General features: G+C 36.5%; 1 protein-coding gene across 1 annotated transcript; it reads left to right on the top strand.

The window, feature by feature from the left end:
* The first annotated feature begins 1095 nt into the window (after nucleotides 1-1095).
* LOC100370953 (urea transporter 1-like) lies at nucleotides 1096-15107 on the top strand. The gene is made up of 5 exons (XM_078008765.1): nucleotides 1096-1532; nucleotides 11519-11702; nucleotides 13592-13739; nucleotides 14092-14226; nucleotides 14890-15107. Exons 1-5 carry the CDS (start codon nucleotides 1096-1098, stop codon nucleotides 15105-15107), a joined length of 1122 nt encoding a protein of 373 aa, XP_077864891.1.
* Nucleotides 15108-17782: the final 2675 nt, after the last annotated feature.

Raw genomic sequence — 17782 nt, 5'->3', positions numbered from 1 at the left:
GGTGCACAGTTGTTGGCAGAAAAAATATTATTAAAACGCTAAAAAGAAACCTTGAATTGATTCATGAAATATGGATCTGGCGTACGGTTTGCGCCCAAAACTTCTCGTTTTAGCTCATTTTAGTACTTGTTTTATATTTTATATCAAGCCATCAATACGTATTTAGATCAAGATGGATTTAGGAGAAATACAGTCAAAATAATAAAATAAATTGTAAATATAATTGCTGCTATGTCTATAGTTTATGTTGGCATGATAATTACGCATTGCCTTCCTATTGCGTTGTAAACTCACATCAATAGCGACCGTAATGACGAGTTTAATAAGCTTTGCCTGGAAGAGATAGATCTCTTACAATCGGGGACAGTTTTTTGAGAGCATTTGGTGCATGCGTATTGAAATTATAATATACTGCACATGCACTGTCAACGTGAACGTTTTTTAAAGCGCGGTGGTCGTCGCGCAGCGCGTGTTCGAATTTCATATCAATAAACAATGTATTTTACACGCGTTGTATACATCGCTAGGAGTCCCATATCAAACAGGACGCGGCACGATGACTGCCACCCTTTAAACTTGAACAATTACTTCCTAATGTTTTTTTTTTCCCTAAAGTTTACTCTTAAATCTTTCGCTACATTTATTTCTTAGTAAATTACCAACGAACGTGTTTTTGACAGAGCAGAAACGCAAAATTGATCGGTCTCATACAGGTTTATTTAATAGCTGTGGACCACAAACTGAGTTTCTCATCAATATAAGATTGACGTATTGCTGACTGTATATCTGTCCGCCTGCATAGCTTGTTTTAATGTGTTTCATTTCTGCTCGTTTATGCGAGTCTGATACAATTCGTCAATGTACTAGCAAGGCGAGCATTTGGAATGGTGTAAATTATCAACTTTTTCTTTTGCACCTCCAGGTAACGTTCTGAGAAACTTTTCTGACAAGTCGCATGGAAAATCAGAAGACAACAAAAAAACAATGACATTGCTGAGTATGTGTGTTCGTACTGATGTCACTGTAATGTTGAAACAGTTCAGTTCCGATAAATAATTTCGTCTATTTTTTAAGAAACATTGGCACCGGAGAAAAATGTCTGACGTAGAAGCGGGTTCTGTTCGACGGTCTGTATCGACCGCTATGGTTAGGGAGAACGCTTTCAGTAGGTACGTGATGGGAAATGTCCAGCCACTAACGGACTGGTTACAGGATAAACCATTTGTCTTACGTTTTGTTGTCGGTTGTGTACGAGGGTATGGCCAACCTATTTTCCTCAATAATCCAATCAGCGGCACTATCATATTTGCTGCGCTGCTTGTGCAGAATCAATGGATGGCGATCAACGGCATGGTAGGGATAGTGACTTCCCAGGTAACTGCGTTGGCGATGGCACTCAGCACGAACGATATAGAAAACGGCAGTATTTGTTTTCAAGGGTTGATGACAGGTTTGGTGATTACAGCAAAGTCCGCCGAAGAATCGTGGTATGGTTATTTGGTGTTCCCAGTTATGCTATATTCTTCGTTTAGGTAAGCATTGTGCATAGTTTTCATCTTAGTAGTATATCTTGTAAATATACATATACATTTGCGAGATTTAACTTATGTAAGGTGTTTTACTCTAATTTGTTGGATTGTGTCATGTGTGTCATGTGCTTTCACAATAACGATATCATTCATGATTTATGACGCGTATTCGATAGAATTGTTTTTCAGAATAATAATTTTGCGATGCGTGTATTGTAATGATTTATATTTATTGCTCTATTATTACACGTACTACTTCAATATTATAATATGTTAGACTCATATAACTTTTTCATAACGCACGTTTTACTTTTTAGAATATAAATAACATAAATAAGATCACATTTATGTTAATCCACGCCATACCACATTACATTGCATCACATTACATACTTGTGAATATACTGGAATGCAATCCACATGTTTTATGATCGATCACGACAACTTTGCAAATTTGAAGTGATTCGCCATACCAACGAATAATGCAATACAATATATGCATTGTACACAACAGAGAAGTACATCAAGTATATCAACACCTTAAAGCGGGACGGTCGTCACCTGCGCAAGCGCTGGAATTGAGTCCAAAGAGACGATAACAACAAACGCTAAAAACGCTAAGGCTCATCGGTAGACGCTTGTTAGTAAACACTTAGACGCTATGCCCATCTGACGCATGCGCAGGTGACGACTCCCCGCTTTAAAATACAGCCTGGTCGATGTTGAAAAATTGGTTGCAAATCGGCTCATGAATTTCTCCACTCACATCGTGTTCTCACATATTTTGCATTTTCGATTCATTATCGAATCTATCAATATTCATCGTACTATACTATCAACTGTTTGCCATGACGATGCATTTGTGCAACATATTTCATTCAGTTTAACTCAACTGTGAATTGTGTGAAGTCCTAAAAACTAAAATTCGCGAGATTGGTGTACTTGTCGTTGGGCTTATTGTTTGAATTGCGATGTGTAGGTAAGCCAACGCGTATGCGACATTGAAGCAGCACCGTTATTTAGTTTGCAATGCAATGCAATGCTAAACAGTCAACCCCCCGTCCTCTTCTCTCCGAAGAGTTTGATAGGGATCCGACTTTAACCTACAGTGTATATGCGTCAACTTCGTGTCGAACATATATTATGAATATACATATATAAAATGAACAAGGAGGTTCTTTCCACTAACAATACCTGCTGTATAAGCCCATGATGCGTTGAGAGACACAGAAATAAATGAACAACCGACACAAAAGCAGGCACGTAGGTTTGTAGGGTTGAACGCAGAGTAGACAAACAGCAGCTCACAAATGACACTGTATCTATATTTGTCCATAAGACATTTGCCTGCAGTATTAATTGTCTTGTAACGAAAAGTATTATGAGATGATCAATTTGTGATCATCCTTATTCACCATCCTTATTCAGTCTTTTCTGACAAATATTGAAATGTATCGTGACAGTCTTATACATCTTTCTGCTTTCAGTTCTCATTAGTCCATTATAGTTTTTACAATCATAAACTTCAGAGGGCACTTCTACCAAGGTTGAAAACAAGATCCAAATCTGTGGTTCAGTGTAGGCAATTAATTAGATGTTGGATTACAATTAGTAACCTCTGTGGATTGAATCTCGTAAACTGTCACAAAGACCGAGAACCAAGTTATGTTTACAAGTTTATACCCGTCTTAGTGATTGTAATAAAGACTAATACCACGAGAATCTGAATAAAACGCAAAATTGTGGCTATAAAAAGATCATTGCAATACAGAATAGAAATACTGTACTATTTTTGTGCATAGGAGTTGGAAAGGAAAAGATAAATTGTATAGATACATCTACTATAGAACATCCATTAAACTCATGTCATATCTTTCAAGTATGTTTATATAATAAAATTGGCCAATCTAATTCAGTAGGTGGAGGCTGCTAATTTGCTTTTATTCTATGATCATCAAGAAAATGACATATAGTATTTTCCAATGTAATCAACATACTGTTGACCAATACTAAAGCAGTTAGTTACAGACAGATTGTAGTATATTGTGTTATTATACACCGTAACGCCGTAAGTTACAGCGTAATTTTGCGGTATTTTACGGGGTATTTTCATCCTACCATATTAGGAAATGCGAATTACATTAATATAGAATGATTACGCGCGTATGTGACCTCTAACAATAAAAACAAACATGGCTGCCACCAGGGTTTGACTGGACTCCGCCCAAAGGAATTCGCTGATTCTATTCTAAACTTTTTGATTTCGGCATTCCTAGATGTATCACTTGGGGATGTATAAAGATGTATAACAATAAGGTTTTTACGAGGATACCGCAAAGTATGCACTCAGACAGTACGCCGTCGCATCGACCTCCACTGCTCGTCAGTCCGCTGTACTGTCTTCGTGCATACTTTTCGGTATCCTCGTAATTACCTCATATTATATTCCATCTAAAACAAGGGATCTAGTTGTCAAATGGTTGAAACTTCGAAAGCTGTTTCTGTATTGTTTTTGTTTTGAAATAAGCATTGCTTATGTTAAACGTGACAATTATGAACTATAGACTACTTTAACTGTTAATATTGATGTAATGTAGAATTCAAATTTAATTACTGAAAGTCATAGCAAAAATATACTTTTCATCGTGAAAGCAACTGCATGTAATGTAGTACATGGTGTAAAGTTTCACCATGGGAAATATATAAAATATAAAGATGACATAGTAATGGAATTCAAACATAATCATAATTGCTATTGTTCTAATCACTCAAGTCCATACGATTTTTCTTGAACTGTACGAAATGCAAAGCCCTATAATGATTACATTGGTCAGTGAGATGCAGATCATACAAATTGAGAATGTGACGTTAAGGCTTTAATGTATTTAATTGCTTAGATACAAAGCTTTCTTAAATATCTGCATCATGCTGTTTTTTTCAAACGAGCGACTGAAGCCCAACGCACACTACGACAACAAATTCAGTTGTTAGCCGAGATGTTATTCGATTTTTTCAGATTTAAACATGTTAAAATGCCTGGGATCGTGGATGTCATGAAATATAAGAACTATATGAACCCCAATTGAATATGATTCGAGTATGAATTGTTTTTGTCTGTTAGGACCCCGAACAAGGTTGTTATATGCATAGATCGGTTAATACTTAGGTACTAGATTTAATCATATTTTATGATATCTTACAGTAGAAACAACCCTGATATTGATATAGAAACAAGGTTCTATGTCACGCAAGTAACATGATTAGATTCAAGACTACATGAACACATATGAGTGCCTCTAGCCTGATGTAAAATGAACTATTTACAACATCATATCGATATTTATACTATATTTATATCGATTTAACTCGAAAATTGTTAATACGAATTGAAATAATGGCGACAAAATTATACATGTACATGGGTTCACATGATTATTATTACGTTGATTAATAATATCGTGCGTCGAGGAGTTTAGAATCGGAAAGTGTGTGGCGGCTCTTCCCTGGAACATTGCAAGAAACGATTCCATGTTAATTTGATATACGCTTAGCAGCTGTGTCATGCTGTTATAAATGCTTCAGGGGTTGAGGTCATATGTGCATAGGTGTTCCATATTCCTAGTTAACTGTGAGTTCTCATTCTTGCAAGAGAATGATGTCTGATACATACTCGTTGCTGGCATTGCCGTTGAACCATGATGACATTTTATCATCAGTGTTCCAGTGATTTTGTTACTGATATATTCCTAGATTAATAATGACTGCTTTAGGAACGCAAAGCATGCCCAAGAGCAAATCATGGATTCACTGAAAGATGACATGCATTATGCACAACACTACAAATCGGTAAGGTTTCTCAATCATGTTTTGCAGGAGGTGATCTCGAGATATTCTGCATGTATGTATTCCATTTACGTCAGATGGCTGTACACTGCCAAACTCAACACGCTCGATGGATCTCGTCATTTAGATGAGTTCAGCCTTTATGACTGACATTTCGCAACTTTGTGCCGCACACTGTTACAACTAAACGCATCTGATTATATATAATTTGTATTTAACTTTGTTGTTCTCTATCATTTTTCCCTGCAAGCAATGTTTCAATGAACGTTACCTGGGGACTTCTCTGCTACAATGTTTCCTAGATGCCATACCTTCTTTCTCATGTGCCGTATTGATTAATAACTCATGTGCTTAAACTCCGCTACCCCATTGAATACAAGTGTTAGCACCAGTTGGACACAGTCGATAACTACCTCACACATCTCATCTCTAAACTACATATATTTAAACGTCTTGACTTTTTTAATTCTGAATAAATCAGACTACAGCATGTCTGGAACTGTGCACTTATAGGTTTCGAGCTATAATAACACTCGTCAAGGTGACTTGATGGCACCAAAATCACGTTATATTTCAGTACTGTATAAACACATGTGTTTTATCACTATTGTGATTGTTCGTTCAAAGTAGCTCATCAGTTTGTTTATGGGAAATCGTCGTAAATCAACCACGAAATCTGCTTCATTATGGTGTATCGTAATAATATCAGATAGCAAAGTGAATAAACCATTCACGATAGCTTTATAATCAATATACATAGCTTTCAAATTATGTTCGGACGGCTCGTAAAGACTTATAAAGATGTGGGGGCGAAATATAGTATGTATTATTCATATTCCCGAAGGTAAAAACTACAACAACTGTTTTAAGTTGCTGTTTCAGTAAAACTGTTCCTAATATATGCGCCGTGTTCGCTGGTAATATATTACTTGTTATTAATCGTTAATCTGTGTTGATCTTCGAAATGTCCCTTGTGGCGTGATTCTTGAAGCTCAATACTACTCAAAATATACACCAGGGAAAGCTATTCATTTGGAAATAACCATTATCCCTAGCATTTTGCAGTATATCTACGCATAATATCCTTTTTTGTCATATTCAAAATACACACCGCACGTCATGGGGATTGCCAAGAGAATTCACGCTCACGTTATACTTGTGTAGGCGTCATCGCGTGTATACGCTGATTTTAAGTTGTTTATAAAACTGATTTTTTTAGTCTTTGTTGACAATTAATTTTTTATCCATTCATGGTATTTTTCACTGTGGTTAACTCGTAACAATGATCAAGTGGATGTCAGCAACGGTACGATTCTTCTCCTTTTAACAGATCTAATCACTTTGAAGACATGTGTAACATATAGAAAACTGGTCTTTTTCAAACCTGCAATCCTGCATATAGAAACGTGTAAGATTATTTCAAACGTTGCACATCCTAAAATCAGTCCCTGGTGAGTTTTAGGGCACATGAGACTCGTCTTCAAGATAAGAGACAGTAGTACATTATCTGAAACACTCGTGAAATCGATACAGAGAGACGACAAACAATATTATAGAGAGCTGTTCTATGCGTTTCCATATTTTCTGGGTACTGTTTGCATTGTTCTATTCTAATACACGTTTTAGCGTAAATTTGAATGGATGAATTATCAGCGGTACATAGCCCTGACCACAAGATACATCGCGATGATAACATCTTGCGTGAGTTAGAAGTTATAATGTTTGCTCGCTGATAAACGAACACTGCTGATAAACGAACACTGCATATATATATATGATAATTCATCCATATATATATACAGTACTATTGTGTCAATTACATAATAAATCTACACGTGTGTCAATGTATACATCTTATCTGCACAGTTATATAGATATGATTGTACAAATACTGTCATAGAATTCCTAAAATCGTCATTCAAACACGAATAATTTCTGAGTGATTTCTTGGCGTTGCATTTCACAATACGCGTAATTTACACAGTATTAAATATACGAAAATATGGTGCTTTTTCAAAAACTTTAAGTTATAAAATTATATGGATATGCACTTCACCATCGCAAGTAAAAGGTGCGGCCAGCAAATAAATTTAGTAGATGACCACGTGTTTTTGTGGCGATGGAATAACATCTACGTCTGATCATGTATTAGTATGATGCTATTTCAAGTATATTAAAAGCAATATTTATATCTTGTTTTGAGGATGGATGGATCTTATTTGAAATACCACAAAAATAACGCCATTTTTTTACAAATATAGTCCTCGATTGTATGTAATGCACTATTCCTGATCGTCAATTTAAGAGCGATATTTCTCATCTTAATTACTTAAATATTTGAATATTTCATTAATGATATATTGCTCCAGCGGTATAAAATATATCAATATTTTATAATCCTTCTGCTTCCCTGTGGTCAATGAGTTGATGTGCGTTTATCGTGAATAAGAAAGCAATATTATTGCTTCAAACCGACATATATTAATTATTTAATCACGTATTATACTAAGTCCTGAACGGAGTTGTTGTTGTTATATGATACTTCTCTTCATATTTCCGTTCATACTGATAGTGTATACATAAAATGCCATGGGCATTATTGCTGAATGGTATTCAATTATTTTAGAATGTTGTGGCAATCCATTGAGGATTAAATGTCCAAGTTAACTCTTGTGGGCAATGTGATTTGTTCTGAATTACCTGCAAGCAAAACAAACCGGTTTGTTTGTATCTGAGCGGCTTGTTCAGTTTGTGAAATATAACTTGTCTGCATACAACACGAACAATTTAAAGCGGGGGAATCGTCACCTGCGCATGCGCCAGATGGCCATAGAGTGTCAGTGTTTACAAACAAGCTTCTACCCATGAGCATTTACATTTTTAGCGTGTGTTGTTATCATCGATTGAGACTCAATTCCCGCGCATGCGCATGTGACGACCCCCAACGCTTTAAAAACAAACGAAAACTTGAAATGATTACTGGTTTGATTAAACTAGTCCACTATATTTGCAAGAAGCACTTATATCTAATATACGTACTTGCCTCTATACAAAACACTGTCTACAACCACTGACTTATACGTAAGCCATCTATTGGATCTATACAATGCATTTACGATCACATATTTCCATCACAAATTGCTTTGCAACGCATTGAGTGGAACACGATTTCAAGTCAGTTGTTGTAGGTTCGAGTAGTATAGTCACATTGGCATGTTTTGGCGCCATTCGATAAACGAGCACGTGATGAATTGAGAGAAGAGTTCGTGACACATGTCTCCGGATTTCCATTTATCTGTCAACACCAATTTTACGCAAACCGGTAACATGGCTGAACCCGTTCATAAAACAAATGTGTCATCGGACATAAAATACATATCTCCCAATCCTTAAAAAAATGGATATTGTTATCTTCAAGTAATAAAAACAGACGTCTTGTATAATCACTACCAAGACATGAAATATGGAATTATGTTTTTTAGATAATGTGTACTCAAATACATACAAAATATGGTATAGCCATGTCACACTATAATTCGCAATGAAGCTTTCTATAAAATCTCAGGATGTAACTTTTAAGACTTGTGTGCTTATTGCCATGTAAGGAGAAAAGTAGTAACATACTCGTTTTTGTTCAATAAAGGTGGTCATAAATCGCGTTACTACGTTGATTGGTTTACTTATGGGGCTATATTTCTATGGTAATAGAAAACATCATTGTTTTGGTGGTACAATACCGTATTTTGTGATGATTGTGATAATAGTATTCAAAAAATGACATTATTAAAATAAATCCACAGAACACATTTTTTTTCAAATAAAGTAGGGTAACAGTTTCTCCACCATATTAAGTCCATCCTACAATATGCAATATGATAATTTCACCATACGAACCAATAGTGAAAGCGGTATCATACTGACAAAATAGTCGATATGTACTAAAATACAAACATAATTTTCCTGGTGACTTCAACCTTTATTAAAACATTTACACGACAGCATCCCCAGCCTGTTTTTCTGTTACTCCTGTAACGTAATGAACATTTAAATGGTTCTAATCATAGTAATCAGCAGTCACTAAAAGTGTTCTATATGCATTACAAAGTGTTACTTGTAACTTTGTACAAAACTGAGATCAAAACGATACAGACAACGCACAACTCTTCTAAGGCTACATACTCCGATCATGGAAGGTACCTTCCATTCTCTAATTAGCTGAAAAATCACCCATGTCAACGATTGTATTCTCTTGAAATTACATCTAACCACGAAAGCAGTCGGTGTTTAACCATACCTGGATATGCCAAGTGAAAAATATTTGATTTGATAAGATTAAACCCTTTTGCTTACTCACCGTTTGCTTAAAACATAATAGACTAGTACAAATGTGTTCGCGACATTTTTATACGAACTCATCACGTGACCGATTTCAACAATGGCGACTACCCGAACGTTAATTTTCATATCGCAGTTGATGTGACATATCCTTATGTGGGGTCACTTTTGTCTAAAACAATATTTCGGTGAGATTTGGTCATCTCTGTGTGGATATATTTAAACAAAACATGTTCAACAGCTATTGTCACTTTAAGAAACCCAGATTTCCGTGAAACAAGTGCAGAAAATTCAAAATATATATCATATTGGTTCATTTGGAAGATAATAACGACAACAAAAAAGATGTTTCATGTAAATGTCATGTTTATCACCAGTAGTTAAGGTATTCGCTTACTCGTCATTTGTTTTTAGTCCCCGTTCGGACGCAGTCCGAAAATGGGGACTTATGTTTTGCCCTGTGTGCGTCCGTCCTCCGTCCGTGCATCCGTCCGTGCGTCCGTCCGTCCGTGATCACCTGTATCTCGAACATGCATGGACCGATTAAGTTCAAACTTCACTCATACATTACACATTATATGGGACATATGCACATGCATTTTTTTCATGATCCGATTAACGATAGCCGAATAGCGGCCATTTTAAGGCCGAAAATGCATCAAAATCGCACATTTTCACCATTCCGGACCCGGATCTCAGTTATGCATGGACGGATTTTGTTCAAATTTGGTACATACATTAAACATAATAGGACCTTGATGCACGTCATTTTTTTTTGGATCGGGTTCGAAATGGCCGACTGGCGGCCATTTTGTTTTAAAGAATTCAGTTCTGGATCCGTATCTGAGACATGCTTGGATTGATCGAGTTCAAACTTCACACACACAAGGTACATCATGTCACAAATATGTATGTGCATTTGTTTCATGATCTCATTAACGATAGCCAAATGGCGGCCGCTTTAAGGCCGAAAATGCATTGAAATCGCACATTTTCACCATTCCGGACCCGGATCTCAGTTATGCATGGACGGATTTCATTCAAATTTGGTACATACATTAAACATAATAGGACCTTGATGCACGTCATTTTTTTTTCGGATCAAGTTCGAAATAGCCGACTGGCGGCCATTTTGTTTTAAAGAATTCAGTTCTGGATCCGTATCCGAGACATGTCTGGATTGATCAAGTTCAAACTTCACACACACAAGGTACATCATGTCACAAATATGTATGTGCATTTGTTTCATGATCTCATTAACGATAGCCAAATGGGGGCCGCTTTAAGGCCGAAAATGCATTGAAATCGCACATTTTCACCATTCCGGACCCGTATCTCAGTTATGCATGGATGGATTTTGTTCAAATTTGGTACATACATTAAACATAATAGGACCTTGATGCACGTCTTTTTTTTCGGATCAAGTTCGAAATGGCCGACTGGCGGCCATTTTGTTAAAGAATTCAGTTCTGGATCCGTATCCAAGACATGTCTGGATTGATCAAGTTCAAACTTCACACACACATGGTACATCATGTCACAAATAGATATGTGCATTTGTTTCATGATCTGCTTAACAATAGCGGAATGATGGCCATTTTAAGGCCGAAAATGCATCAAAATCACGTATTTTCACAATTCCAGAACCAGATCTCAGTCATGCATGGATGGATTTTGTTCAGATTTAGCACAATGTGTTGTACATATGCAGGTGCATTTCGGTCATGATCTGCTTTGAATGTATATGTCACTCAAATATGAACGGAACGGGGACGTGTCATTGACAATGACTTGTTACTCTCTCTTTTCAGCGTGTTGTTAACCAGTGCACTTGGAAACCTTTTAGGACAGTGGACAATTCCAGCATTTAACCTGCCATTCAACATCGCAACGTTTTTGTTTATAGCCGGCACTGGTCCATATAATGCGCATTTTGCCCAGGCGTCGGGTGTTTCCCCGGACATGTGGGAAGGCCACTCACTTGATTGGATTGAGGTGAGCGTTATATACAAAGTACGAGTATTCGTCTACGATAACATGCGCTGAAGTTCCATACCATGCGTCATACGTATTATTAATGCAAACGAGTCAGTAGAAGTTGGCGGAATACTTTACCATCACAAAGTTCCGCGGACTCATTCAGTTTCATCGTGTCCATACATGCAAATTAGTGTTTACCTTTGCTTATACCTTATATCTACTAATTTTGTTATTTGTTATGGTTGTTTGTATTTATTGTATTCTAAATGCTTCGTGATATGTACAACAACAATTTGAATCGCCAAATAAGTAATCAATGAGCCTCTGATTGATATGCCACTGCAGGAAATAAGCCAAAAACCTCAGACTCAAATGGCTGCTGAAATCAGGTTGAAAGCCATGCGATTTTGCCCCTCAAATTTCGTTGAGAACAGTTCGATTTACTGTATGTTATTGTTAGCAATGTTATATTAGTATTTACTTCGTATGGTTCATATATTCTCTAAATTCATTCCTTTAATTTCGAGGTGCTTCTCATTTCACTGTTTAACGTGCATTGTCATTGTACACAAACACAATACTTATACAATGAGTAATCTCTCACGCATTGTTGCGGACGTGAGAGAGAATATCACACCAGCTCATTAGAAAGTATGGCGAGTTTTTGAGGGTATATAAGTAGCGGTGTTTTCTGCCTTCGCTTAGTTGTTACTTTACCGTTATTTTGTATTCGCGCTCTTTTAATTAAGAGAAGCCGACTGTGTTACGTTATACCGCTGGTCATCGTCATCATTTGGTTCTGATTACCGTCTTCTACGTCTCGTCGCCCAGTAATATGTTCGAACTAAGCGTGGAGAGCAATTATCAAGACTCTCTCTCTCTATATATATACATACGAACCAATAATATCTATAATACGGTAATAAATATGCGTGTGGCGGTGATCGTTACGCTACGCATCTGTGACATTTGTGTTGATAAACATCGATTTTCCCACAATCCAATGCCCTCTTCTAATGGAAAATCCCACGTATAAGGTTTGACCTGGGCTCAACGTGTACTAATTACCCACCGGCGACTTTTTTGATACCTTCCAATCGCATAATGAATACCTAGTTAAGGCTCAGTAACGTCTCAGTTTGTACTCGTTGATCTGCGCATGGAGGTATGTTTCTACAACAGTTAAGTCACCATCTGAGTCCATATGAGTCCCATATCTCGTGCATGCGTGGCGCAATGGCAACCGCCCTTTAAATACTAGTAGCAGAGTTTATGAGTCAGTTAGGCACATAATGTATCTCCATACGTATAGTGATATCTTAATAGAGTTGCTGTTTGTCGCCTTCACGCATGAATTATTAGAACCGAATTTGAGCTCCACGCTTTCACTGAAACGCTGCCTCCATTTGCTTTCATTTAATACTATATTGCGTGTGAAAATCAACACTTGAGTAGCGCCGGCAGTATTCAGTAAGGCGACACGCGTCATGCTGTTATTATGCTGATATTACTGAGTGTGCTGTTCATTAGGGATTTTCCACTTCTTACTTTTCAGTAACAGAACGCCCTAGTATCCACAGTTGATTGGTAATTACTATGTATGTATTTTCAGTGTATAACAACATTTATTAACAATACAATAAAAATAGATTCCCATCCAATTCTTTCATGCAGTGAAATTAATAACCATGCCCGCATTAGACATTGAAATGTGAGCCCATGCAATACAATGTCTTGGGGGGAAATTAACATGTAAAGCTTTGTTCTGACTTGTGATTGGTGGTTCCTATTTTTGAGTGCATATCTGCTTTAAGCACCAGGAGTACGTTGTGAAACGCTTAACTTATCATTTTAAGCTCAAGGACTGGTGTTATTTTTAATTCTCTTTTTGTAATTTTTTGCAGATTCTGAAATCAATCCCCCGTGGTATTGGTCAGTGTTATGCTTGCGACAACGTCATATCCGGCTCTCTCATCACCTTTTCCATGCTCGTCTGTTCACCTATTATATTTGGGCATGCGCTGTTGGGGTCGTTGTTAGGAATATTCACAGGTCGGTTTGTGTTTTTTGCAAACCAGTGTAGTGAAATGTAGTGTAGTGTAGTACGGTGTAGTGTAGTGTAGTGCAGTGCAGTGTAGTGTAGTGTAGTGTAGTCTAGTCTAGTCTAGTCTAGTCTAGTCTTAGTCTAGTCTAGTCTAGTCTAGTCTAGACGAGTCTAATCTAAATGACTACAAGTTTGGCGGTTTACAGTCTTCATACAAAGACTGAATTGCAGCAATATCGGATGGTTTGAGCAATTAGTCACATGACTTACTGAGAGTTTTAAATAAATATGTATATATAGCTGATACATGTATTACATAGAAACAGTACATAACGTGAATATTCCTGTTTTGTTTTATAGGAATGGCTTTAGCTGTACCGCCTTCACAAATATACGCCGGTGAGTGGGGATACAATGCGATGTTGAGTTGTTCGTGCATTGGTGGTTTCTTTTATGTATTGACTTGGAGATCTCATTTATTAGCACTGTTTTCAGGTGAGGGTATTTGACTTACTGATACTATCAGTGTCCTTGTATGTGTGTCTTAAATATAGGAAGGAGTACGATGTATTAAAATTGTCATCCATTGACAAAATAATGCTATAAGAATGATGTATTACACGTTGCATTTGTATCCCTAGACAAAGGGATGAAGTGAGCACGGTGTATTTGCGTCATATTTGTATTTTTGGGCACATGTATACAATGAGCGTGACGATATGAACTCACACTAATAGAAAAAGTGCAAGTAAAATAACTTACAAAGTCTTATACACATTTCACTGCCACTGCATTTACGTCCAGCCTATTTTTCCGGTATTCTTCTAACATATATGGTATTATATGACGTTTGTCATTAGACAGTAGTGCATTAACTAAACTACGCAACAAGACTAGATCATATCGTGATTGTGCATTTTAATATAAAATTTTAATATATTTATTATTTTAACATTTCAAATTCCATAATCTTGTCAATACACCATTCAGAATCACATACATCATTGGTGAAGGCACAAGAAAAACCTAATACTAGATTTTACTTGTGTGTTTGCTTCTTCTAATAGTATTGATAGACATTTATATTTTATGATGCGCATAAAGCGCGACAAATTTTCTTTATACTGATATCATCATTCTTACTGGTTTTACCTTCAGCCGTGTTTGCGACTGCTGTGTGTGCAGGCATGGTGGGCATGTTGACACCGTTACCAGTTCTGGCGTTTCCATTCTGTATAGCCTCGGCAATGAGTCTGCTGATGACAAGTGAGAGTAAAAACCTCATCAGAGTGCCGCTGAGTACAATCACCTACCCAGAGGAACATCGGCGGAAGTTTAAACCGAGTAATGTGGCAGTACACGACGTAATAACATAGAGGTAACCCTGCAAATGTGTGGGAAGTCAATCCATATCACGGACTTTGCCAATCGTTGCCAAGGACATGACGTCACAGTCACAGTCAGCTGGCGCGCACGTGATAATAAAATAAATGCGATATATACTATATGGGGGGGGGGGTGCATCATCTTGATTGCGGCATAAAACTAAATATGATACAAGTTGTCTCTCATTTAGTTTTATGCCGCATTCAATATGGCGGCCCCCATATAGTAAATATCGCATTTATTTTATTATCACGTGTGCGTCAGCTGACTGTGGTCACAGTAGTCTGAATCAGATCACTTTATAACAAGTCTTTATTAAATGTTGATATTTTTATATATTACCTTTTTCAAATGATGATTCATGTTACATTATGATAAAATACAAATCGCATTTTTTTATTTAGTATGTAGTTAGTGAGTTAGTAAAATGGACGTGGATTTCAACGGAGCGATACAAGAGTGTAGATGGTTAGTCGGTTCATTACACATAATTAAGCAATCCGTCTGTACAGTCAACGCCAAGGACACTGAGAAATTCTTAGTTATAGTTTTTACAATGAACTGAACACCATGACCATTCAATGGTGTAAATATAACTTAAATGTTCAGACGTGTCAGATAGACGTTACATATCTTGACACAACAATGTACCATGGAAGCATTTGATAGAGTGTGTTATTTGTTTTGGGCTAGTTAAACCAATTATCAATCTGCTAATAACTGACGGGCGAGCGTTGCTATATTAGTCCAACAAGTGATCTAAGAGTACTAGTATTATTATACATGTACTGACAATCAGACGCGAACAAACTGAGTAAATTGTACATACTTTAGTGACGAATTATAATCAGTTTTCGATTTAAACTTATATCACATGAGGAGTTTCACATACAATGACGTGGTTTTACACGTGTGTATTCAGTGTGCAGTATTTCACGCAGATTTTTTATATGGCAGAGCAGAACTGAGGACTAAGCAGATGTGGCGCCCTCTATCGAGCCGCCTGGTGACAGTAAATGGTTGATTTGGTAAACATAGCCCAAATTATGTTTTATATCTTTACTTACATTATAAATTATAGATATATTGTTTTTATCTATACACGGGCATTTGTTGGTACAAGGGTCCATCCAATGCTGTTTAGTATAACCAAAGTCATTGTCATAATTGTATCCCTATTTATTTATTTATTTATTTATTTATTTATTTATTTGTTTGTTTGTTTGTTTGTTTGTTTGTTTGTTTGTTTGTGCTCAATGTTACCAGGTAATTTAGAGGTTTATCCACATTCACAGCTAAACCTGACATTGTAATAATTTTATACCTGTACTGACATTTCATTAAATTTACTCTATATTGTCTATGTATGACTGTTTTGTTCATTGCTGCATCATAAAATAGCTTATTGTTGTCGGTTTCTATTGCACATCATATCATCTTCATTCAACTGACATGCAGACAAGATGTCGTCTATGATCGCGAGACTTTGACAATCGGTCTGAAATGATGTAGGAAAGCCTTTCCAACATGCCAGTTTGTACATGCGTGTTCCCATGGTAATGTATTGAAGTAATGGAAACAGCCGTTTAGTGATGACACAGAATCCTGGATTGATTACGTAGTTGCATATTAATTCATTACAACATTCTTGATTGTACTCACTTGTAACCCTTTACCTGTTGTCTAGAGAATATGGCGATCAAACCAATTCGTTGGCGACCCAAATAACTGTGCATTTAACAAACAAATACAGCGAGCCATCAAGGGGTTATTAATATAGAAGAGAAAAAAAATGTAAAGACAACGTGGTTATCAAAAAGAACTTAGTAACCAAGGCAACGAATTTGCGGCGTATACACGCATACAATTACTTGCCATGGGTGTTTTGGAATTAGTTCAGCTTTAAGATAGATTATATCAGTGTATTTAGTATGAATTTTAATCAGTTTTATAAGGTGGGCGTTTGAACACGGTACGAAGCCATCATATACAGACCAATAATATATGTATAAATAACCATAAACGTCCATGCCCAGTGCATTTACACAGACGAACTCTCTTTGTGGGCATTACACATATAAATACATGATCACATATAATCCTATGAACTTGACCCAATTTCAATCGTACAATTGATATGATAAAGGTATTATAAAATACTGGTCACGACCATGAGAGGAAGGGCATTCAGTAAGCATACGCTAATATTATTTGAAAATATTGTTCACCTTATGCATATATCAGTCCTCCACATTCCCGAACCGAGGTTGTGGTTGCTTTAAGTTTGGCCAAGATCCACAGCTCGGAGTTCAAGTCTAATTGTTCCAATCCACAATTTAGGGTCCAAACCAACCTATAAGCGTATTAAATACAAGACTGTAAAACTGCCTAAATATAAAAATTATATTTCACAGTTTCAATTCGACTTCAGATGAACTATTTATTTATTTTGAGAACTAGTATTTGTTATATATATCTACATAATATTAGTCCATTCTCTGGAGAGCCTAAATTGAAACAAAATGATATATGCGTTGTGTTGACCTACCAAAGATGTTTGATAGCGTCTGACATGAAGGTATATAGCAAAAATCCCGAATTAACGGTAAACTATATATAACACTGTTAAAGTATTTACGGCAAATGCAAATTGAAAGTGAAAACA

Source organism: Saccoglossus kowalevskii, chromosome 7, assembly GCF_978046115.1.
Source record: "Saccoglossus kowalevskii chromosome 7, keSacKowa6.1, whole genome shotgun sequence".
In the NCBI taxonomy this organism is placed as follows: domain Eukaryota; kingdom Metazoa; phylum Hemichordata; class Enteropneusta; family Harrimaniidae; genus Saccoglossus; species Saccoglossus kowalevskii.
This window is presented reverse-complemented; position numbering and strand designations above follow the sequence as displayed.

What these genes read in the sequence shown, in the direction of transcription:
- LOC100370953 (XM_078008765.1), top strand. Translation starts at nt 1,096, where the DNA reads ATGTCTGACGTAGAAGCGGGTTCTGTTCGACGGTCTGTATCGACCGCT. An exon ending in ACTCACTTGATTGGATTGAG is followed by an intron (nt 11,703 to 13,591) that starts GTGAGCGTTATA and finishes AATTTTTTGCAG; the next exon opens with ATTCTGAAATCAATCCCCCG. An exon ending in GTTGTTAGGAATATTCACAG is followed by an intron (nt 13,740 to 14,091) that starts GTCGGTTTGTGT and finishes TTTGTTTTATAG; the next exon opens with GAATGGCTTTAGCTGTACCG.